The 24,558-nt window shown below is 44.5% G+C and overlaps 1 protein-coding gene across 5 annotated transcripts in view; it reads right to left on the bottom strand.

The window, feature by feature from the left end:
* Positions 1–5,207: 5,207 nt before the first annotated feature.
* btbd8 (BTB domain containing 8) overlaps positions 5,208–24,558 on the bottom strand; it is a 50,913-nt gene continuing 31,562 nt past the window's right edge. For 3 of the 5 annotated variants that reach the window (XM_029750714.1, XM_029750715.1, XM_029750717.1), the window contains 10 exons: positions 21,745–21,847; positions 19,705–19,887; positions 18,811–18,981; positions 17,786–17,915; positions 16,281–16,342; positions 14,465–15,095; positions 13,092–13,179; positions 12,578–12,714; positions 10,482–12,479; positions 5,208–6,537 (listed from right to left, as the gene is read on the bottom strand). In XM_029750714.1, the coding sequence (XP_029606574.1) occupies positions 6,002–6,537; positions 10,482–12,479; positions 12,578–12,714; positions 13,092–13,179; positions 14,465–15,095; positions 16,281–16,342; positions 17,786–17,915; positions 18,811–18,981; positions 19,705–19,887; positions 21,745–21,847 (4,039 nt within the window). In that variant the 3' untranslated portion in view covers positions 5,208–6,001. Of the gene's footprint in view, positions 6,538–10,481; positions 12,480–12,577; positions 12,715–13,091; positions 13,180–14,464; positions 15,096–16,280; positions 16,343–17,785; positions 17,916–18,810; positions 18,982–19,704; positions 19,888–20,116; positions 20,275–21,744; positions 21,848–24,558 lie in introns of those variants that run through there. The other 2 variants (XM_029750716.1, XM_029750718.1) reach the window with 2 other exon arrangements.

The raw sequence follows: 24,558 nt of genomic DNA on the forward strand, positions 1-24,558 counted from the left end.
TGCCTTTTGGTGAACACCAAATGTGTTTTCTTATTTTTTTCTTTAATCAATGGCTTTTTTTCTGGCCACTCTTCTATAAAGCCCAGCTCTGTGGAGTGTACGGCTTAAAGCGGTCCTATGGACAGATACTCCAATCGCCGCTGTGGAGCTTTGCAGCTCCTTCAGGGTTGTCTTTGGTCTCTTTGTTGCCTCTCTGATTAATGCCCTCCTTGCCTGGTCTGTGAGTTTTGGTGGGCGGCCCTCTCTTGGCAGGTTTGTTGTGGTGCCATATTCTTAAAACATTTTAATAATGGATTTAATGGTGTTCCGTGGGATGTTCAAAGTTTCTGATATTTTTTATAACCCATCTCCACAACTTTGTCCCTGACCTGTTTGGAGAGCTCCTTGGTCTTCATGGTGCCACTTGCTTGGTGGTGCCCCTTTCTTAGTGGTGTTGCAGACTCTGGGGCCTTTCAGAACAGGTGTATATATACTGAGATCATGTGACAGATCATGTGACACTTAGACTGCACACAGGTAGACTTTATTTAACTAATTATGTGACTCTTGAAGGTAATTGGTTGCACCAGATCTTATTTAGGGGCTTCATAGCAAAGGGGGATGAATACATATACACACACCACTTTTCCGTTTTGATTACTTTTGATTTCAAAAAGGGAAAAAAGTAGTTCAATAGGATTCTGATAGAGGTGATACACAATCCTATAGGATTGCGAAATCATATAGGGTCCAATAGGATTACTTTTGATTCCCAATAGGAAAAAAGTAGTCCAATAGGATTCTGACACAGGTGACACAAAATCCTACAGGACTGCGAGAATCCTATAGGATTCTATTGGAAAAATCACTAATCCTATAGGATTCTATTGGACAAATCACTAATCCTTTAGGATTATATTGGAAAAATGACTAATTCTATAGGATTCTATTGGAAAAATCACTAATCCTATTGGATTCTATTGGAAAAATCACTACTCCTATAGGATTTTTTGACATTGTGTATTTATTAAATAGCCCGAATAAGAATAAAAAAACATAAAAATTAAAATAAAGCAACAATAAATGATTGACTGGGCCATTTCTGTTAGACAGCAGTCCCAGTTTTCACTTTTTCCTCTGATATCTCTTCAATATTGACCGCAAGACTCTACATCAGGTCACCAGAGCACACTGCAGTACCTGTTAAGTCGAAATGATTATTACTGTCAGTGCCAATTCAAATAATGATACTGCATCTCTGGGGGTTATGTCTGATACCTTCTCATTTTTCACGATCATAGTCTGGACAAATGCACCTCTAGCATCAAATCAAATTGTATTGGTCACATACACATATTTTAGCAAATGTTATTGCGGGTGTAGCGAAATGCTTGTGTTCCTAGCTCCAACAGTGCAGTAGTATCTAACAATTCACAACAATACACACATCTAAAAGTAAAATAATGGAATTAAGAAATATATAAGTATTAGGATGAGCAATGTCCTAATGGCATTGACTAAAATACAGTAGAATAAAATACAGTATGTAAACATTATTAAAGTGACTAGTGTTCCTTTTTTAAAGCGGCCAGGGATTCCATGTTTATGTACAGTATATAGGGCAGCAGCCTCTAGGTGCAGGGTTGAGTAGCCGGGTGGTAGCCGGCTAGTGATGGCTATTTAACAGTCTGATGGCCTTGAGATAGAAGCTGTTTTTCAGTCTCCCAGTTCCAGCTTTGATGCACCTGTACTGACCTCGCCTTCTGGATGATAACGGGGTCCTGGAAGTCCAGGACCCAGTTGCACAGGGCGGGGTTCAGACCCAGGGCACCGAGCTTGGCGGGTACTATAGTGTTCAAGGCTGAGCTATAGTCAATGAACAGCTTCTCTGGCTTATATGAGTGGATAAGAGTCAGAATAGTATATTGATTTGTGTACACAGGATAACACGTTATACAGTTCACAGAATAATACAGAATATACTATACATGTAATACATTTTAATAAACGAAGTACTGTAGTGTAGAGAGATCTGCTTTCTCACCCTATCTTGTATCTTTGTGTCCTCTCTAATGTTCTTAACCTGTCCTGCATAGTAGGCTCTAGAGGTGTCGAGACACCCTCAGCACCTTCAGGAAGTCCTCTTTGATCTTGCACAGCTCTGGTCATATACTGTACCTGACTGAAACATCAGAGTTAGACCATCATCATGCTGTCTTGTCTTAAGCACGTCAACTGACTGTTGTAGGCGCTAGAGAGCGTGCTATGGAGTAGACGTGCTTTGCTAGAGCTCCACTCAATTTTGAAACAAAATCATATTTATCTTAACCTCTCACAACCTATAACTTCAAACATTGTCTGGCCATATGACAAAGGGAAAAGGCACCAAAACGGGGGACGCTAAACAAGATCATTTGAATGAGATAGACAACAAACCAATTTCAACATCGCCGACCCACGAGGAGTTAGCTGAAGATGCTCGCTCCCTAGAGTTCCCCACAGAACCTACTCAAAGTGACCTACTGGCTGCTATAAACTCACTAAGCAAGAAGGTGGACACAAGGTTGGCTGATATCTCAAAGAGTATTGGGATTTTGACTGAAACTGTGAAGGCAACTAAGGGCAGGGTGCATGAGGTTGAGCAGACGACAGTAGATCACGAGGCCAGGCTACAGGACATGGAGAAACAGTGCACAACTTTTAAAAATGACAAGAAAGCCCGAATGGAAATGCTCGAGTCGCATTCAAGATACCAGAACATCCGAATATTTGGGATCCAGGAGGACACTGAGAAAAAAAAAACACAATTTGTCTCGGAGCTGATACCGGCATTGCTGGGGAGTGAACACTTCAAAACATCCATCCTGATCGACTGCGCACACAGATCACAGGCAACGAAGCCAGCCAAGGGTGCACCACCAAGGCCATTCATCTCACGGCTGCATTATCCCCAGACCAGGGATCTCATCCTCAAGCTGGCTAGTCAAAAGTTCCCCCTTAACTACAACGGAGCCAGGGTGTCTTTCTACCCAGATCTTACTTTGGAGGTAAGGTACCAACAGAAAGAGTATGATGAGTTGCGCAAGAAATGCAGGGCAGGCCAACATCCAATATGGATTCCTCTTCCCAGCCCGGTTTAAAACTTCTTTGGGATAGGGGGCGGTATTTTGACGTCCGGATGAAAAGCGTGCCCAAAGTAAACTGCCTGCTACTCAGGCCCAAAAGCTAGGATATGCATATAATTGGTATGTTTGGATAGAAAACACTCTAAAGTTTCCAAAACTGTTAAAATAATGTCTGTGAATATAACAGAACTGATATGGCAGGCGAAAACCTGAGGAAAATCCATCCAGGAAGTACTATTATTTTGAAAGGCTGTTTCTCCAATGAAAGCCTATCCACCATAAAAAGACTTAGGACCCAGTTCACGATCTCTATGGCTTCTTATACATGTGGCCAGTGTTTAGGCATTGTTTCAGGCTTTTACTCAGAAAAATGAGGGAGATACAGCACTTTTAATGAGTGGACAGTGGAAATTTCCAGACACGAGTCCAGCGCACGATCGGGAGCGCGCCTTTCTTGTTTCTCCTTTTCTATTGACGAAGCTTTTGTCCGGTTGAAATATTGATTATTTATGACAAAAAGAACCTGAGGATTGATTTTAAACATCATTTGACATGTTTCTACGAATATTTATTGTACTTTTTAGATTTTTCGTCTGTCTTTTGTGACCACGCTTTGTTCCAATGGATTACTGAACAAAACGCACCAACAAAATGGAGGTTTTTGGACATAAATAGGGACATTATCGAACAAAATGAACATTTATTGTGTAACATGGAGTCTTCGGAGTGCAACCATATGAAGATCAAAGGTAAGTGATACATTTTATCGCTATATCTGACTTTTGTTACTCCTCTTCTTGGCTGCTAACTGTTTGTAATGATTTGTCTGCTGGGCGCTGTTCTCAGGTAATCGCATGGTTTGCTTTCGCCGTAAAGCCTTTTTGAAATCTGACACCGGTTGGATTAACAAAAAAAATTTTTAAGCTGGTGTATAACATTTCTTTCTTTAATGTATGTTTATTATGAGAATTTCTGTTTTGTTGAGTTTCACACTGCAATTTCACCGGATGTTGTTTGAGACAGTGGATTATTGAACAAAACGCGCTAACAAAATGGAGGTTTTTGGATATAAACATGGACTTTATTGAACAAAATGAACATTTGAGTAAATGGGAGTCTTGTGAGTGCAAACATATGAAGAGGTAAGTGATTACAAAGGTAAGTGATTACTTTTATCACTATTTCTGACTTGTGTAACTCCTCTACTTGGCTTGTTACTGTTTGTAATGATTTGTCTGCTGGGCGCTGTTCTCAGATAATCGCATAGTATGTTTTCGCCGTAAAGCCTTTTTGAAATCTGACACCTCAGTTGGAGTTACAAGAAGTTTATTTTTAAACCCATGTATAACACTTTTAGGTTTCATGAATTTTTATAATGAGTATTTCTGTTTTTGAATTTGGCGCTCTGCAATTTCACTGGATGTTGGCCAGGCTAGCGTCCCACACCCCCTAGTGAGGTTAAATATACTTAAGTATCAAAAGTTAATGTTATTGTCAATATACTTAAGTATCAAAAGTATAAATAATTTCAAAATTCCTTATGTTAAGCAAACCAGAAGGCACAATGTGTTTTTAAAATTTAGAGATAGCCTGGAGCACACTCCAACATACTTTACAAATGAAGCATTTGTGTTTAGTAAGTCTGCCAGATCAGGGTCAGTAGTTATGACCAGGGATCTTCTCTTGATAAGTGTGTGAATTGAACAATCTTTCTGTCTTGCTAAGCATTCAAAATGTAACAAGTACCTTTGGGTATCAGGGAAAATGTAGAGTAAAAAGTACATTATTTTCTAAAGTAGTTGTCAAAAACATAAATAGTAAAGTACAGATACCCCAAAAAACGACTTAAGTAAAAAATATTTAAAGTATTACTTAATAAGTACTTTACACCACTGCCAAAAGGTGATTCTATTTAGTTCATTAGAAATAGTAACAAATGCTCAAATATTCCTTTTGAAGTGTATTCCTCATTTTAACCTGACATGTGCAATAAAAAAATAAAAAAATCGATATCATTTCACAAATTATCTCTTCATTTTCTAAAATAGAGTATTGTTTTTGAATTAACTGTCACTAAACTAGAAACAATCAATGAAACCATTGTATTTAGAAGCACACATGTTTATTTTCATATACAACAATTAATGTAAAGCCAACATGTTCTCTAGTTTCTGTGAAACTCCACTGTCTAACCATCATAAAGACTAAAGAGCATGAGAAAGAAAGCTTTTTTATTTTCTTCTAAATGTTGCAAACACCAAGTAAACATACAAAAAATGTCTGCATGCACAACAGCTCATGTGTCTAAACTCTCAGCCCATTAAGTATTTTGGATATAACGGAAGGTGATGGTCTGAATGAAAACAAACAAGCGCAGCTTGAGAGTCCAAAAAAACCCTCAAGAGTTCCATGAAAAGCAGCATAAAAAGCAGTAAATAAATAGAGGAATCAAACATAATGAAATCAAGGTATAAAACGGAAGAATTGTTGTACCGTAGTTGTGGAGAGAGACAGAAGACATGTTGTAAAAGTCCAGACAAAGTGTAACAGCTCCCTGATAGACAGTACTGTAGCAGTGTCAGTCTCCTAAATGCAGTCAGTGTTGTATAGTTCAGCGGTATTCAACCGGGGTACTGCAGCGGCCAGCCCAAAAAAATCTAACGTATGATGGGGGGGGGGGGGGGGGGGAAAATCGCCAGTTTGCCTGGGAGGGGGTCCCTGGGCAAGAAAAGGTTGGGCACAAAAAGGTTGATGACACCTGGTACAGTATAGTTGATAAATCCAGAGAGAGATTAAGAGGCTAGTTTCTCTTTAGTCCTAAAAAGCCATCAATCAGTCAGTGATGTGTTTCTAACGCCATGATGATCCATTCACTTTTAAATTCTGTATAGTCTTTGTCAGTGATGTGTTTCTAGCTCCACAATGGTCCACTCCCCCTGCGGCGAGGCAGCGTCTTCAGGAGAGAAGCTGGTCACAGTTATGCTAGTTGTGGAGTCCTCCAGGGGTGATATGAGCTCTGCCCAGCGTTTAAACGTCTCCTTCTCGTGGGGCAGGAAGATCTGCTGGGCGTCAAGGCAGTCCCGGGAGAGGGACAGGGTCTGCTTGATCAGATACTGGGCTAGGTTCAGGTCCTCAGGGACTGGATTTATGATGCCCAGACTGGACTCCTGGTCTGAGAGGAGTTGCTTCAGCATGCTCCAGTCACGCTCGGCAAACTTACTGCTCTCCTCATTGTAACCTTCATCATTCTCCTCCTCCCCCACTGTGCTCCTCCTGCTCCTGTCCTTGATGTTTTCCGAGGAGCTGAGGTGCTCAAAGGCTTCTCCCACGTCCAGTTCGTAGATGGGAGAGAGGGCTTTGGACGGGCGGCGGTCTTGTGTACAGGTTGGGGTTGTTGTTTGATCCAATCTGTCACAATGTCCCTCATTGTCCCCTAAAAACAATTGACAATACTGCACAATGACTTAACGATTCAGCTTTCCATAAGTCCATAGTCATTACACAGGCATTCTTCTGGTCACTTCTTTCCATTATCATCCCAACATTAACATGACTAAAGTTTCCCCCTTAATGCAACTGTGTCCTCGTAACCATTTAATAATAATCAATGACTGGATCAGGCAATGGCCTGTATTCTACTAGGAGATGGGGGGAGCCCTCGTTTCACCATTGCATTGGTACTCACGTTACAGACCAATGGATTATGATATGATATTGTTGATATACTGTACATTTATATCAGATGTATAAACCACGAGTAATCACTGACCTGGACTGTGGGTGACAGGGAGGATGCACAGCTGCCTTAAAGGTGAAGCACAGAGGGATGTAGTTGTCTGGATGTGTCTCTTTTATCCAGCAGTAATTAACACAGTAAGCCATGCATTGCATTGCATTGCCAGCGCTGGTTAGTTAGCCTAACTCTGCATAACTCTGTTTGCTCAGGCACCAGTGATATGTTTGAAGAAGTAAACCATGCAGGTCTCTCTAACTATTGAGCTGACCTTTTGTATTGTACAGATATGATTATTATACTGTAACAACAATCTAAATGCAGGCAGAAATGATTTCATTTGTAGCACAAAAGGAAGTACGCACATCACTCGTTTTCTCTGACATTTCCCATTTGTTTTTATATACAGTTTCTTTCTATCATAAATACTGCTTCAATATCAGTAAATAAGAGGTCTATACAGTTGTGGCCAAAAGTTTTGAGAATGACACAAATATTAATTTTCACAAAGTCTGCTGCCTCAGTTTGTATGATGGAAATGTGCATATACTCCAGAATGTTATGAAGAGTGATCAGATGAATTGCAATTAATTGCAAAGTCCCTCTTTGCCATGCAAATGAACTGAATCCCCAAAAACATTTCCACTGCATTTCAGCCCTGCCACAAAAGGACCAGCTGACATCATGTCAGTGATTCTCTCGTTAACACAGGTGTGAGTGTTGACGAGGACAAGGCTGGAGATCACTCTGTCATGCTGATTGCATTTGAATAACAGACTGGAAGCTTCAAAAGTTGAGTGGTGCTTGGAATCATTGTTCTTCCTCTGTCAACCATGGTTACCTGCAAGGAAACACGTGCCGTCATCATTGCTTTGCACAAAAAGGGCTTCACAGGCAAGGATATTGCTGCCAGTAAGATTGCACCTAAATCAACCATTTATTGGATCAAAGAACATCAAGGAGAGCGGTTCAATTGTTGTGAAGAAGGCTTCAGGGTGCCCAAGAAAGTCCAGCAAGCGCCAGGACCGTCTCCTAAAGTTGATTCAGCTGCGGGATCAGGGCACCACCAGTACAGAGCTTGCTCAGGAATGGCAGCAGGCAGGTGTGAGTGCATCTGCACACACAGTGAGGCGAAGACTTTTGGAGGATGGCCTGGTGTCAAGAAGGGCAGCAAAGAAGCCACTTCTCTCCAGGAAAAACATCAGGGACAGACTGATATTCTGCAAAGGTACAGGACTGCTGAGGACTGGGGTAAAGTCATTTTCTCTGATGAATCCCCTTTCCGATTGTTTGGGGGCATCTGGAAAAAAGCATGTCCGGAGAAGGTGAGCGCTACCATCAGTCCTGTGTCATGCCAACAGTAAAGCATCCTGAGACCATTCATGTGTGGGGTTGCTTCTCAGCCAAGGGAGTGGACTCACTCACAATTTTGCCTAAGAACACAGCCATGAATAAAGAATGGTACCAACACATCCTCCGAGAGCAACTTCTTCCAACCATCCAGGAACAGTTTGGTGACGAACAATGCCTTTTTCAGAATGATGGAGCACCTTGCCATAAGGCAAAAGTGATAACTAAGTGGCTCGGGGAACAAAACATCTATATTTTGGGTCCATGGCCAGGAAACTCCCCAGACCTTAATCCCACTGAGAACTTGGTCAATCCTCAAGAGGCGGGTGGACAAACAAAAACCCACAAATTCTGACAAACCCCAAGCATTGACTTTGCAAGAATGGGCTGCCATCAGTCAGGATGTGACCCAGAAGTTAATTGACAGCATGCCAGGGCGGATTGCAGAGGTCTTGAAAAAGTAGGGTCAACACTGCAAATATTGACTCTTTGCATCAACTTCATGTAATTGTCAATAAAAGCCTTTGACACTTGCTTGTAATAATACTTGTTTTCCATAGTAACATCTGACAAAAATATCTAAAGACACTGAAGCAGCAGACTTTGTGAAAATTTATATTTGTGTCATTCTCAAAACTTTGGGCCACGACTGTACTGGCAAAATATCATAAAAATGTCCACTTATCGCTGTTGACAGCAGAAACAAGATTGACATGTTTTGTACTAGGATACCCCCTACCTAGTATGCATCCCAAATGCCACCATGCCCCCTATATAGTGCACAAAGTAGTGCACTATATAGGGAATAGGGTTCCATTTCAGACGTAAACCCCTAACTAAGTAATAGCGCAAGGATTTCCTGTATAACATGAGAGTGAAAAAAGAGAGACATATCAGAACCATGGAAGATAAAGATTGTTCTAGACACAGCACACACAGAAGGCTACCAGGCAGCACCACACAAAGGCTATTGAACCAAACCAGCACTACAGAATAAAACTAGTAAAAAAAAATACAAACACAAAAATATTGGGTGGAATAAATAAAAAGACAGACAACAAATGGCTTGTATTGCTGGCATGCAGATGTCTTTACTAGATAAGCAGACTGAGGAACAGATACAGGCTAGGAGGATCTGACAAATTACAACAAAAACAAGCAGATCCTGGGTAGGTAAGGGTCCCTGTAGGTAGGTAACACGTAGATTGACATAGACTAAACCTTTTTCAAAAGCAATCTGGTCATCATGACAGCTTAGTACTGTGGTCCATAGTACAATACAGATATTTTGGGATTTACCTTCTAAATCAAATGGCCATATTATTATGTAATTTGATTTGGTAGTAAAAATCATAGCTTGGTTGCATGTATTTTGCATAAAACACAAATTATAAAAGATATCAATCCCAATAAATAATATCATAAGCTATTATCTTATTGGCTTGACATAGACCAGAAGCTGTTGGAGTTCATGGCATTCAATAAAAAAAACATTGAAAAAATCATTGAATAGGCCTATTTGCATTTTTATGTACATCAAAGTGCATCAGTACAACTAGGCCTACGTCAATCCGCCACACCTTGTCACAAGGCAGGTGGTTTATAACCAACACATGGCATAGTACTTGACACTAAAATATCACGTTTTAGTCCCCAAATGGCACCCTATTCCCTACATAGTGCACTACTTTTGACGTCAAAAGTAGTGCATTATAAAGGGAATAGGGTGCCATTTGGGGACTAAAACGTAATATTTTACTGTCAGTTTTGTCATTGAAATTAACATAGCTTTTTTCCCCCCTTTTCATATGTAATCTGAGTAGTCAGGGTCAGAATGCCTCTGAAAAAGTTGAATCATTAGGCTATATGTTGGTTATAGCTAAACTACTCCTGCACATTTTTTGATTGACCAATCTCCAATGTTTTAAATTGGTGTTGCAAATTCAAATCAATGGACTGGTACACAAATAGATGTTTTGTGTAATGATAGCAAGGTTTTAGCTATATGGGCATATACAAAAATGATCCCCTCATTGAATTTGAACTAGTTAAGTAATCTGCATAATATCCTTTTTGAGAGGAATGGGATAGCTAAGTGTACGTTTCATGATGCAAATGAGTAGTCCGAGCTTTATATCATATGAGACAGAGGAGATTGTATCTTGCCAAGGGTGAACTAACTAACTATGCCTTGACTGACGGAGTTTGGCTGGGTGGGGAAGGAAAATGGGTGAGGGGTTTGGTTTTAGGGTTTAAATTAGGAGGGGTCCTAAATGTAGATTAGTATACATTACCTGCTGGGGACTGTGGGATAGCTGCATGTGCAGGAGACTCCCCTGTCTGCTGAGGGTAATTTAAGTCTAGATGTAAGTCTGCTCTCTTGCTCTCTGCAGGTACAGATGCTTGGTTAGGCTTGGTTGAGGGGTTCCTGCGTGGTGTCCCTCCGTTGCTGTACTGTTCAGCAGGCCGGAGGTCCAGGTGGCAGGGTCTCTCCCGCTCCTGGGGAGGCAGGTCACTGAGATCAGGGTCCAGGGGAGGGCAGCCAGGGCTGGGCTCTACTCCCTCCACCTTGGTGGGGTTATGGTCATCTACCAGAGGATCCTGGATCTCAGTGAGGAAAACAATGGGTTTGGTGTTGGACTCCTGCTCGGTACCTTGTTCCTGCTGAGGTGTGCTTTTGGGAAGGTCAGACGCCAGGTGCTCCCCAGAGTTTGACACTGAGTTGGGGGCCGACTGAGGGGCCGGAGGAGGGTCACTCTCGAAGACTTCGCAGGGTGTGAGGGGGTCGTCAGGCTGTTGCTGGGGTGGAGTCTGCGCCCCGCCCTCCTCTGATCCCAGCTCCTCACACTCGTCCACAGAGATCAGAACAGAGCGGCGGAAGTTAGAGGCTGACTGGTAGTCCTGCTGCTCGTTGTCCTGGTCAGGGTCAGCTCCATCCTCGAAGGCCAAGTTGATAATGCCCTGGAACTGAGGGGATGGGTCAGTGGGAGGCAGAGGGGCATGATGACAAGGAAGAACCTCCACCTCTGACTTCTCGTCCTCTTCTTCATCCTCCTCTTCCTCAGACTCCTCCGACTCCTCGGAGAAGAGCTGGCTGTCAGGGACCTGCTTCACTGTAACATTGGCCTCCACTTTCTCTAACTCCTCCTCAACAGGGACCTCCTCTCTGTCCCTGCTCAGCCAGGAGCGTGGCCGTCGCCTCACCCCTTCCTCCTCACTGGTAGTCTCTACCTCGCGCCCCTTCAGCCTCACCTCAACCCGTAGCCCACCGTCCAGCATCTTCAGCTCCTCGGGCGTACTCGTGTCACTACTACTACGGCCCAGGAAGTCATGGCAACGCATGGTTCCGCCTCCCTTGGTTCCGCCGCGGTCGTTGGAGCAGCAGTCGTCCACGTCGTCCTGCGAGCCCCCGGCATCGTAGTCCTCAGAGCGGGGCTTGATGTCGTCTGAGGAGGTGGTGGCGCTGCCGGACTCTGACTCAGGGCTGACCTGGTGGTGCAGGCCGCTCCACGAGTCCTCCAGAGGGTTATCTGTGCTGCCCAGGCTGCCTGGGTTCGGGGTGTCCAGGGGAAGATCTGTGGTTGAGCCAGGAGTGTGTTTACATGTGTGTGTGCCTTCTGTGTGCTTAGCAGGCTCTCCGTTTACAAGAGCATTCCCTTGAGAGACGTGGTTGGTTGCTGGTGGCTGACTGGACAGAGCCCTGATTCCTCCTGTGCTGTTAGGTTTACCTGGTTGTTTGGCAGACTTCTGGGGACTCTGCTTAGGGTTGGTTTTCAGGGGTAAGGAGAGGGAGTCCCCTCCTCCACTGAGGCCCTGGGGGCCTGACAGTAGTATACTGTTATGAGTCGGGCTCTGCTCTGTGGATCCTGCTGCTGGCTCGGAGGCCGCCTCCCTGGGATTTGAATGGGAGGAGACCCTCTCTGCTTCAGCACCAGTGTCATTGGCCTGCTGAGTCTCCGCGGAGGTTTTACCATTATATCCTTCTTTCTCTTTTGAGGAGGAAGAGTTTTTAACTGGCCCCGCTAACTTTGGGGAGGCTTTCTCTGTAGGAGATTCAGAGGTACTTTTCTGCTTAGGTCCAGATTTGGCCGTTGCTTGCGGAGGCTGTTTGGAAGGAGCAGAGCTAGAGTTGGATTTTGTTGGTTTAGAAGTAGATTTGGGTGCGGTAGCTGGGGTGGGTTTTGGGGTCTTCCTGGCTGCTTTGTCTGCTGAGGCTTTAGAACCATCCTTATCCTCCTCTTTCCTGGGAGACGCATGCTTTCTGGCACTCAGGGAGGACCCAGGTCTAGAGACTTAATGAGAGGAGAAACAAGAAAAAGAGAAGACTATTTCAATAATTTGGCCCACAGTGAGATGTTAGGTTTTTGTATTGGCACAAACACGCACGCACCATGGTTCTCAGCGGAGCCTGTTGGCGTGCTCCTTCCCTTCGTGTCTGCTCTGGCTCCCGTTCCTCTGGTTGTTGTTCTTCCTACAGAGGGAAGCTTGGCTTTATTGGCCTCTCTAGCGCTGGGCTTATTGGTTGGGCTGATAAGGGAGATTAAAAAAGACAATCAAATCAAAAGCATACACAGCCCCAGAGAGCAGAAAATGAAGCCTGACACTCACAAAAATGAAAGTTATTTTTAATTGTAAAAAATAGATATTGTAATTTAGGAAAATAACAACAATCAATACATTATGGACACGATATCACAGGGTTTGATAACATTAAGGGACAAAAGCTCATAAACCTCATAAGACCTTAGCATAAACAAGCACTGTGTCGTTTCATCCATCTTTGTATGGGGACTAGCCACTACCAATATATAACAGTGGGGGGCAGCAGAGGTTTTTCTACCATTTCTCAGGGATGGTCTTCTATCTAAGTAGGAGGTTCTGATTGTGGGTGCAGTGCTGCTTACCTGTTGGTCTTTGCAGTGTCTGTTTTCTGGGGGGGTTTCGTCAGTGGAGATTTGGTCAGAGCTTTAGCCTGTGTTTTTGACTTAAGACCTAAAAACACAGGATTGTTATAGTGTGCTTTAACCTTGAACCAAAACACTGAAATGTATTGTTGGAAAATGAAAACTGCTCACTTTGAATGAGGGGTTAAGAGGAGGAATATGATTCATTTAGCTATACAGCTTAGTGGGGAAGAAGAGTGCAACAATAAACAGACATTGTTTTGAGGGGTACATTCATCTAAATAAATTCTCAAACAAAGTACACCAATGATTACATTTAAGGGAGAGCTAACAGGGATGTCAATATCTGACAAACAATGAGTGTTTTTTTAATTCATATTCTACGAGCTAGAGGCTAGGAGCTGATAATAGTACTGTACTCCAAAGCCAAAATAATGCACAATCAGGGCCAATAAAAGTGACAGAGCTGGAGTAGAGTAGGCGGATAGGGATGACTGGTTTGGTTAGAGAGAGAGAGAGGGGGGGGGTGTAGGGAGAGCATATGGCACTCCGACTCTCTCTTCTTCTCTTTTGTATGAAAAAGAGAGACAGGCCGGCTGAGGCCCAGATCCCCAGACAGACAGAGGGTGTTGCTATCAGTCTACACCACACAACTCCACTCCTTCTCCAAACGAGCATACACCGTCACCACGGGAGCTAGGACCAAACTGGGTGTGGAGAAATAATTGGTCTCACCCCTGTGTGTGAGCTATGTTGGTTTTGACCTTCAGCTCTGCGGCTTTTTGGGGTGCCCGTTGCCAGGCTGTGCTACCCACAGGGATATTTATTTCTGTGGTTCTACATTAAACTGATTAATATGCATGAAAGAAAGGAGTGCTTCTTGATTCATATTCATGCACACCACTACTGTATATAATGTGTTTCTACTTCAATGTATTCTCTTCTGTCTCTCTAGAACCCCTCAGGGTTAAAGCATAACTCATGTAAATCAGTCTGCTACTTATTCTCAACAAAACTTTCTGCCAACTATTTCTGCGTCAAGCTAATTTTTCAGATACTCTAACTTCCTGCCATAAAATTTAATTATTGTCATCATAAGAACAAGAATGAGTGAATTAACCCAGATGGCAAAACTGGTTCGATTGACTTTATTACAGCGTCATTAAAACGTAATTACAAAATAATCATGACGTCTTTTCAACCATTTTTTCCCATCTGGGAGGCAAGTAAATAACATTGGATGTTAAACCTGGAAATTACAGTTACCCAGCTGGCAAAACAAGTTGAACATCATTACAACGTCATTATGATGTATTTTCAACCAGTTTTGCCCACTGGGGAGCAAGTTAATAATGTTGAATGTTAGACCAGACCTGGGATGGCGTGGCTGTTGCGTGGGCTTCCGGAGCTGTTGTCAGGGGAGGCGCTGCCTGATGTAGAGGGGGTGGTGGTGGCGGGGTGGGCTGTGCTGCTGTCTGCCCCCTGAAGAGAGTCACCCTTCCCTGCCGTACTCTTCTGCAGCTTCCCTGGCCTAGCCTGAGCTGTGGAGGTGGTGCTTGGAGGAGAGGTCTTGGGCCTGGCTCCGGGGTTAGGCCTCCTGTCCTGGTCCTTAGCCCCTTTACCCCCCGTTGGGGAGCCCCTGGATCCGTTAGCAGTGGCTACCTCCTTCCTAGCCACCCCTGGGCCAGCTGTACCGTTGAGCACTGTGGCGGAGGTTGTAGTCTTGCCTTTAGCTGTGGTGCTTCGGTGGTCGCCTGGCTGCTTGGTCTTGTCATTCTTTCCCCTGGATGGGTCACTGTCTCCAGGCTTGGTAGCGTTAGTCCCTCTCTCTGCAGTGGCTGGGAGGACTGGCGTGCCCAGCCCGTCTGACTTCATGGTGGCTGATGATGCAGCCGTAGTGCAACTTCCTGTTCCTGTGTTCCTGACGACCCGATTTGTCCTGTGGACAGGAGGGCTCTCACACGGAGCTGCAGGACCTGAGGCGCATCTTACACCCCTTGGCTGCTAAAAATAGACGAGAGAGGTTGGGATGGAAAAGTTCGGATCACACAACGTCATTTAAAATAATGGCGTAGTGGTCTACGGACTCGACTTAACAGCTAAATACAGAGAAGAAGGAAGTCCGACCCTAAACTGGAATTCACACGCAATCTAGAAACTGATTAGCCAGATTTTGTAGATACTGGCTAAGAATGTTTTACTTGTAATGATCGTGATACGTTGTTATTTGACCTACATTAGTTGAATCAATGGACTGAATGACTAAGTTGATCGCGATAAGAGCTTCCGCTAAATTACTCAAATGAAATGTAATTGAATAATACTGTTGAGGATGCCTGCAAGCTACTGAGCTGTACTGTATACTCAGGCTTGTAAAACAAAAGCAGCCCCGGCCCTCATCACATCCTTCCAGGTGCTCGCTGCCTTGTGTTACAGTTCATCAGTCTGATAAGACACAAGGTCTGTGTATTTATCACTCTGAGGGGCTGAAAGGTAATTGCTTTCTGTGTCAATTACGAAATGACAGCCGTCAGCAGCACTGTGTTGGGGTCAGCAGAGCGACAGAAGTATAGCATCCCAAATGGCACCCTGTTTCCTATATAGTGCACTAATTTGGACCAAAGCCCTATGAGCTCTGGTCAAAAGTAGTGCACTGTATAGCCAGGCGGAGAGAAACTTCCTTCCAGGCGCCTGCTCCGCATCACAGCACTTCCTGTCAATATCTGTCAGGTTGCTGTTGGCGGGGCTCCTCTCAGCCACTCACGTCTCACACACACACACACACACACACACACACACACACACACACACACACACACACACACACACACACACACACACGTCGCCTCCAGTGTGTGTGTGTGAGGCTGGCTCTAGGTTTTCCACCATTCACATCTCTGTGATGTGTGCAGTGATTGCAGGCTTTCAAAAGCCAAAAGCCACCCTCCTAGATCATAATCACACCATTACATCCACATTTGTGTCATTTAGCATCTAGATGCTCTTATCCAGAGTATAATTTGTGCATTCAACTAAAGTAGGTATCACAACCACATATCATAATCATTACACAGGTTTCTAGGTGTTATAGATGGGTTCATAGCACCCGACTAAGTGATTTAACGACGCAAAAGAGGAATAAAACAATTGCTTTTAAATGAGACTAAATAAGCTTTTATCATACATTACCTGTGAGCTGGTAAAAACAGGCTTTTTCCCAAGTCTTCTACTGTCTCCTTTATCAAGAGCAGCTATAGGAGAGAGCACACAATTAAAGCAATGTTTAAAACATGTTTCAATTACCATTACATTCAGAAACCTTCAAGGTACCATACTCATTCATAAAACAGGTCAGCACAAACATCTTTTGGAGGCACATTGACATGGTTGTGTCTTTGTATTCTCAACATAAGGAGCATGCAATTTGATGATGGATTTTTTCCATGTGAAATATAGCAATGTTCCTGAAATATCAAATCCAAGATGTGTCCATTGAAGAGACTGATACTGCAATGGGGCTATTCCACCTCAGGCTTCCTGATTTTCATCTAAATGAGATACAGTGGGTGAAACAATGCGTACAATCCTGATGTGGTGAAATTTTCATTTAATCAATGAAACATCAGCCAACTGGGTCTGCCGAGCAAGAAAAGACTTCACAGCTTATCTTACCATTTCCCCAGAGATGCTCCAAATCAAGACCAAACTGCTGCACCGGAATGTAGACGAGTGTGTGTGTGTGTGTGTGTGTGTGTCTGATGTGACATGTGTGACTAGATTACTGTATGCAACTACCGGTATGCATATTCATTCTATGTGCCTTGCCGTGTGCATGCATGTGTAAACTAGGGTCTCTATGTGAGAGACAGAGAGGGAGATTCCATCAGTATGGAATGTCGGTGGAATTCTAAAACCGAGTTCAACAAATCATTCATGCAATGCATTTCAATGGATCGCAAAGCTAAACAGTCAAAACGAAGCAGTACTTTATTCGTTTCTCAGAGAATGCATGTAATTATGTGCAAAATCCACAAAGAGAGAGAAATTCAACCATCTACCCCCGCCCCTTTCTTTTTACAACACAGAACATGCAGAGTATGCTGCAGTTACCATGTTAGCCTTGACTACGATTGGCTGAAAATGGGGTGAGAGAGACTGAGGCGGCACCCTCCTCGCCCAAACAATAGATGGACCTTCAGGTCGAGGCTGTGTGCTCTGTTCGGTTCTGCAGCTGTGCTGAAAGCAGCTATTAATTGTGTGATGTTACCCAGAGGCAGCGGCAACAACATATGCGTCGGGGGGCTTTGGTTCCTTCCTCTCTAACGATACAGAGACAGACGTTGTGCTCCATCACTGAAGCCTGGTTCCAGGTCTGTTTGTGTTGTCCCTTACCATCTCCTATGGTCATTGTCACTATAGCCTGGTCCCAGATCTGTTTTGTGCTGTCGCTTGTCATCTCCTATGGTCATTGTCACGCCAAACAAGATCAAACAGACAAAACCGATCTGGGACCATGCTACCATCACTATGTGGTTGGGTTGAATAGAACAAACAAACACACCCTGCATAATATCCCATCCGAGCCGAGAGGAAGAGAGCTCTGGCTCTCCTCTGCAGTGAGGGACAGATCAGATCACCTCCCAGCTACAGCTAAAGCCCCATAGATTAAAGATGGCCGTTTTCTCTTGTCTTACCTGCCAGTATCTGCTCTCTGTGCTTGGAGGGCAGGGTCTCCCATCCCCGCGTGTGGCGGACGGCGTAGAATGACTGGAGCAGGAAGGTCCACAACCTAGCGCGCAGCGCACCAATCTCTCGCCTGAACGGCTGGTTTAGAGAGGAAAGGAGAGAGGGGCGAGAGGAGGAGGGAGAGAGGGAGGGGGAAAGAGAGAGAGCACGAGCGAATCAGCAGCTGCTTAAAGTACCCGTCACCATGGTAACCATCACCCCCATCCCCCCTTTCTCTCTCCCTCCCTCTTGCAGAATCCACTTGAGCTCCTTTGAACTAAATGGATGATGTCATCAGCTGAGGCTGCTGCCGTGCTCCCGCCTCCTCATCGCCTCAATGTTTATAAGAAACAGAGCTGGGGGGGTGAGGAGAAGCCTCCTCCCTCACACAAACCCTCCCTCCATTCAGTCCTCTCTCTCTCTCTCACACCCTCACACAGACACACACCCTCCCTCCCTTCCTCTCTCGCTCACCCCCGTCTAACACGCCCACCCTCTTTCCCTTTCTCTCACTCGCTCTGGCTCTCACGCCCTCTGACTACTGGCCACAACACAGAGGCAGATTAGAGAAGGCCACTCCCATGTCTCTACATGCTTTCCCTCCCTCTTTCCAACTCTAATCCATCCTGCCATATCCTGCGTAAGGACGTGTGACTTAACCCTGCCAGCCTAACCCTGGCTGCAGCTCAAACCCAGCCAGGCCTCTACGCCCCTGGGAGTAATTACACAGGAATCATGGGGCTCTGGAACTGTGTATCTCTAACTTTTACCCAATGTGTGTGTGTGTGTGTGAAAGAGGGACGAGAGAGGCAGGGAATGTTTTTAATGTTCACCCTTCACAGCTCTTTCTGTGTCATTTCACCATTATCCTTTGAAATGGAAGAAAACCCTTGTCATGCTTAGTCAACAAATAATTAAAAAAAAGGCAAAATTGGAATAACTTGATTTTGGTTTGGGGGACTGTGAGTGAGTGAATGTGAGTACTTGTATTCACCTCCTCCCTCTGACTCCCCTCCTCCAGGGGTGTCTCTCCTTCAAGGTCTTCCTCCCCAGCCAAGTGATCCACAGCAGTGAATAGGTCACAACAGTTACCCACCGTGACCCTGTCCCGTATGGCTGAACACAGCTTCTTCAACAGGGCCGGTTCCCGCGTCGACTCCTCTCTCTAAAACACACATTATTTTATTCATTAGCACACAGTAAAATTAGAGGATTTAAATATAACTACATGTATGTGAAAGGGAGGTCGAGAAACCCAAGATGGATGAAGTTGAGAAACCCCACACCAGACCCTCAGAAACCCCTTGCTTTCAACCAAATGGTCATTTCGCTGTAGTACAGAACAATTGCTACACTGCAGTACACTGACCACTACACAGCTCAAACACATTAGGATGGATTAGAATTACATCTCAGACTCCCATGCTAATACATGAACTGAATCAGACCAATTTCAGAGGCTGATGAGGATAATCCTTCAGGAAACCCGTTGTCACCACAGCTGTATAGCTCTGTGTCTGTGATAACAGGGTGGAATGATTGGGATTGTAATGCGTATTTCTATCAGGGCAGAGTCAGACAGTGAGTTGGCACATTGAGGACAGACACCCACAGAATGAAATAGACCATTTACATGATGTATGCAGACACCAACGATACGAGTGCAAACCTCTTGGACTGTGACTCTGCATCTAGAACGGCCTCAGCGTCCAGCAGGATGTTTACTATGAAGCTTTTATGCATAGCATTAGCCTCATTTAATAAGTAACAATGAACCATCTACAAGTGATCAAATGAATCAGTTTATAATTGACTGTGAGTCTCTGTTTATGTTGTTTGTAGGTGTGTGTATCCGTCCTGTGTCTGTCATGCGTGTGTCTTCCCTTACCCGTCGTAGGCTGTGGAAGGCCTGCGTGTGTGTGACCTGGGCCAGGTGTGTGACAATGACAGACAGACACTGGTCCTGCAGCTCTGTAGCCAGCAACACTGTCTGTTTAGCCCACTTGACCTCCGGGAGACTGCCCAGCAACTGCTCACTGCCACACAGCAGAGTCACCGTGTTCTGTACAGTCTGGATAGAACAGGATTATTAACGGTTATGTCTTATTTGAGAGACTTTTGTATTTCTCTCCTTCACATCACAACACACCCAGGAGGAGTCCAGCGCTCTGTACAGTCTGGAAGGAACAATAAAACATTACATATCTGGGGAACTATTTTTATCACAGCTCTTATGAGCCCTCTTTCTCTCTACCTCACAACACACACACACACACACACACACACACAGAGGTGGATACCTGTGCAGAGAGGTTAGAGTGCATGTCCCAACAGCACTTCTTCAATGTGACAGGGTGGAATCCAGTGGCAAGGGGGGAACCCAGGACGACAGGCACCCTTTCACAGTTGCAGGAGGCTACCGGAGCTCCAGTTTTCCGGTAGGAGAGCCTGTCGTGCGCCGCCAGCACGTTGTTTTTCTCTCAGGGTGAGCTCCCCTAGCCTTTGCCTTCCCAGACTTACCCACAGGCAGCGGGACAATTGTTGGCCGCCGCCAGGGCGTGCCCATATAACGTGGGCCTGCACACCGCACTCTGCCGAGTTAGCCTGGGACTGCAGAGACACCCAGTTACTGTGTGTTGTCACGAGGAAGGCCTGGCAGAAGTCTTGGTCAAGGAGAGGCTGTGTACTGGCAATGGGAGGCTTAAGCACAGAGCTGCTTCCCGGTTTACCACAAGGACTAGCCAGCGGCAGCAAGCTGTAAGCGGGTGGGAAGTAGGCATGCACCTTCCCTCTTACAACCACACACACAGTCCGGGGAACAATATTTCTAATCAAATCAAATTGTATTAGTCACACACGCCGAATACGAAGGCTTACTTACGAGCCCCTAACCAACAATGCAGTTAAAAAAAATACGGATAAGAATAAGAAATAAAAGTAACAAGTAATTAAAGAGCAGCAGTAAAATAACAATAGCGAGGCTATATACAGGGGGGGTACCGGTACAGAGTCAATGTGCGGGGGCACCGGTTAGCTGAGGTAATATGTACATGTAGGTAGAGTTATTAAAGTGAAAGTTATTAAAGTAGACGATAACAACAGAGAGTAGCAGCGGTTTTAAAGAGGGGGGTGGGGCAATGCAAATAGTCTGGGTAGCCATTTGTTAGCTCTTTTGATCTCTTATTTTAGAGACCTTTCTCAGACTCAGTACTTCTCACAACACATACAACCACATACACACATACAAAGTGTTTCACCAACTATCTCATAATTGATCATTCACAGTCTGTGGAACAAGTTATTACGGCTCTTATGTGACCTGTTATTGTAGAGCCATTTCTCATCTCATCATTCGTAATTCACGATTCATTATATTATGGACAACAAAACACACGTTTACAGTCTTTAACAGTTGTTAAGACATTTACACCTTCGATCAACTCTACTGTGTCCACCACTGTTGTTCCTTCCGACCCTGCACTTGGCTATCGATGCAGGGGGAAACCCAAATTATGCAACACATTTGGCAGCAGGCAGGCCCTCCTCAGCAGCAGCAGTAGTAGTAGGCTGAGCTCCAGAGTGGTGTACCCAGGGGAGGCAGCCGGAGAGCAGGAGGGAAAGACACTGGTTGTGTCCCAATTTTCTACCCTTTTGTGCACTTGCACACTCCCTGTCATGGACTCCCTCCAGCCCAAACTAGACCAATCCAATGCTTTTAAATCTGGATTACCCTGCTACATCTGTCTGTATCCATACTGGACTACTGAACACGCCTGCCATAAAAGACTGTTATTTAATGAAGATGACTCCACTCAGCTGATTATGTTTGACTTCCAGTGGGGAAACATAATGGAAATTGAGGTGAGGAAGTTGGGGTGTGTGTGTGTGTGTGTGTGTGTGTAGACTTGTGTGAGTGTGTGTAACCCACCATGGCTCCAGTCACAGCATTTAGACAGGCTCTCTGGACCTCACAAGGCAACAGAGCAAAGTGTCTCTCTGACCAGCTCTTCACATAGTGCTCAGCCACCCACCTGTAACACACAGTACAAACGAGTGTTCGAGAGCCTGTCACTTCAGTACACATTCTGACGTATTGCTTGTTAAACACCTTTTAATTGTGTTTTTATAGAGACGGGTATGAACGAAGGAGAGAAAATATTGAGTTGGGTGGAGCAGGGATTTGATGCCACACAGGCAGGGGGGGTCGTACATGTGCTGTAAGCAGCAGCCCTAACCACAAGACCAAGCCTAGGTACTCGCTAAACCACTGATATACAGTAACCATCCAGAGTATCCAGCAAGGCTCAGCGTGACTGTGCACTGTGTGTGATGATGTTCAGTGTGCGACTCTGCGCTGAAGGTCTGGGTGAGTGGGGATTAATGAGACTGTGGGACTCAGTGAGAGAGCATGTGATTTGCATCAGTAAAACGGGTCAAGTCTGTGACCCAAACCACTTATATAGCCTGACATCACACAGAGAGAGCTGCCAAACTCTATATAAGACACAGGCACGAGTCCCAAACGGCACGTTATTCCCTATAGTGCACTACTTTTGACCAGAGCCCATAGTGTACTATATAGTGAATCGAATGCCATTTGGGACTCATTCATTAACCTCACTGGTCCTGGTGCTAGGAAGGAACTGAAGCCAGAAGTGTCCAAAAACATGGCACAGCTCCCAATTACATATCAAAATCCTGCTACCCCAAATTTCCCAGGCAATGTGTGGCCGCGTTCCAAATGGTACCCTATTCCCTTTATAGTGCACTTCTTTTGACCAGGGTCCATATACTGCACTATAAGGAATCGGTTGCCATTTGAGACACATCCTAGGAATATAAAAAACAACTTTTAGTTAAGGCAGCGGCACTGAGAGAAGTGATGAGATCCAGTGTCGTTGCGAAACTTAATGATGTGCCATCTCAGTTGCTCAGTCCCATTTTCTCAGTCCCAGCCTCAGGCCCTCAGGGTAGAGGGGCCAGAGATGGTTGGCTAGCTCCAGAAGCCTGAGGGGTGTGAATCGCAGCACCACTGGGCTGTAAGCTCAGTTAAGCTCGCATTACTATCATACACACAAGGGACATGACAAATGTAAATAGAATCTTAATGTTTAAACTGACATTTATTAATAGTTTAAACATTTAAAAAATCTTTACAAATAAAATGACGTGAATTCACAATCCTGATATGGTTCTGCATATGACCGCTAGGGGGCAATGCAGTTTAATCTACCACAGTCCTAGCTACGTACCTACCAGTCGTCACTAGTTACTTCTGCCACAAAGTCATTAAGCCTGCCTATTACTACAATTTGTCTTCTTAAAATGTGATTTTAACCCTAACAATAACCTTAACTACACTGCTAACCTTATGCCTAACCTTAAATTAAGACAAAATATATGTTTGTTTTCATACATTTTTACATAGCCAATTTTGACTTTGTGGCTGTGGTAACAAGTGGAAACCCTAACAGTCGGCGCTCACCTTACTGCTGTCCCCCACCCACTCGGCAACAATGGTATTAATGCTGTTTTAGGTTCTCTATTGTGTGCTTCTCCTTCATGTTCAGAATTGTCAGTACGTACTTCATGTCCGACTTCTCATCAATGTGATGGCTCGTAGCAGTGATGCAAGTCTGCGTGTTTGAGAGCTTTGTACTTGCAGAGCAATCATTGTACAATTTCTCCATCCGGGCTGCCCTGTTTTTTTGGAGATGGGATGTTGTAGTCTGGTTCTAGATATGCCATCAGGGCATTGAAGCCGACATCCTATACCTTTGACAATGGCTGCATGTCAACTGCAACCATTTCTGTAGTCAGAGCTGTGATTTTCTCACTCTGCCCCTTATTGCACTGCTGCCAGCAATGGTTTGGGTCTCACAGTGCCGCTCTTTTAGCATTGGACGTGTACTGCCACTGTAGCTCAATTCCACCTCACAAAATCTGAATTTCATCACCTTCTCATTGAACTTCTCAAAGTATTGCCATACAGGACTTAGCTGCTATCGCCTCCAAGTCGCTCTCTGATATTTTTCCAACTTAACAACGATGTCGTGCGGAGCGCTTTATACCGTGACGAGATCCTGAGGCCCATAGTCGTGCTATTCTTCCATCATCTTATGTTTCAGCATGATAATATATAGCCCCATGTCGCAAGGATCTGTACACAATTCCTGGAAGCTGAAAATGTCCCAGTTCTTCCATGGCCTGCATATTCACCAGACATGACACCCATTGAGCATGTTTGGGATGCTCTGGATCAACGTGTACGACAGCGTTATCCATTTCCCGCCAATACCCAGCAACTTCACACAGCCGTTGAAGAGGAGTGGAACAACATTCCACAGGCCGCAATCAACATCCTGATTAACTCTATGCGAAGGTGATGTATCGCGCTGCATGAGGCAAATGGTGGTCACACCAGATACTGACTGGTTTTCTGATCCACGCCCTTACCCTTTTTTTAATGTATCTGTGACCAACAGATGCATATCTGTATTCCCTGTCATGTGAAATCCATAGATAAAGGGCCTAATACATTTATTTAAATTGACTGATTTCATTCTATCAACTGTAACTAAGTAAAACCTTTGAAAAAGTTTGGATGTTGCATTTCTATTTTTTGTTCAGTAAAATTTGAAAGCTGCAAATCTTCTACTTACAGCATTGGTTACATTAGGTATTTGTAAAAAAAGAAATACCTTTGCCTTTTGGTTGATGATTGGGATCTATTAATGGTAGT

This window comes from Salmo trutta, chromosome 4 (assembly GCF_901001165.1).
Source record: "Salmo trutta chromosome 4, fSalTru1.1, whole genome shotgun sequence".
Classification (NCBI taxonomy): domain Eukaryota; kingdom Metazoa; phylum Chordata; class Actinopteri; order Salmoniformes; family Salmonidae; genus Salmo; species Salmo trutta.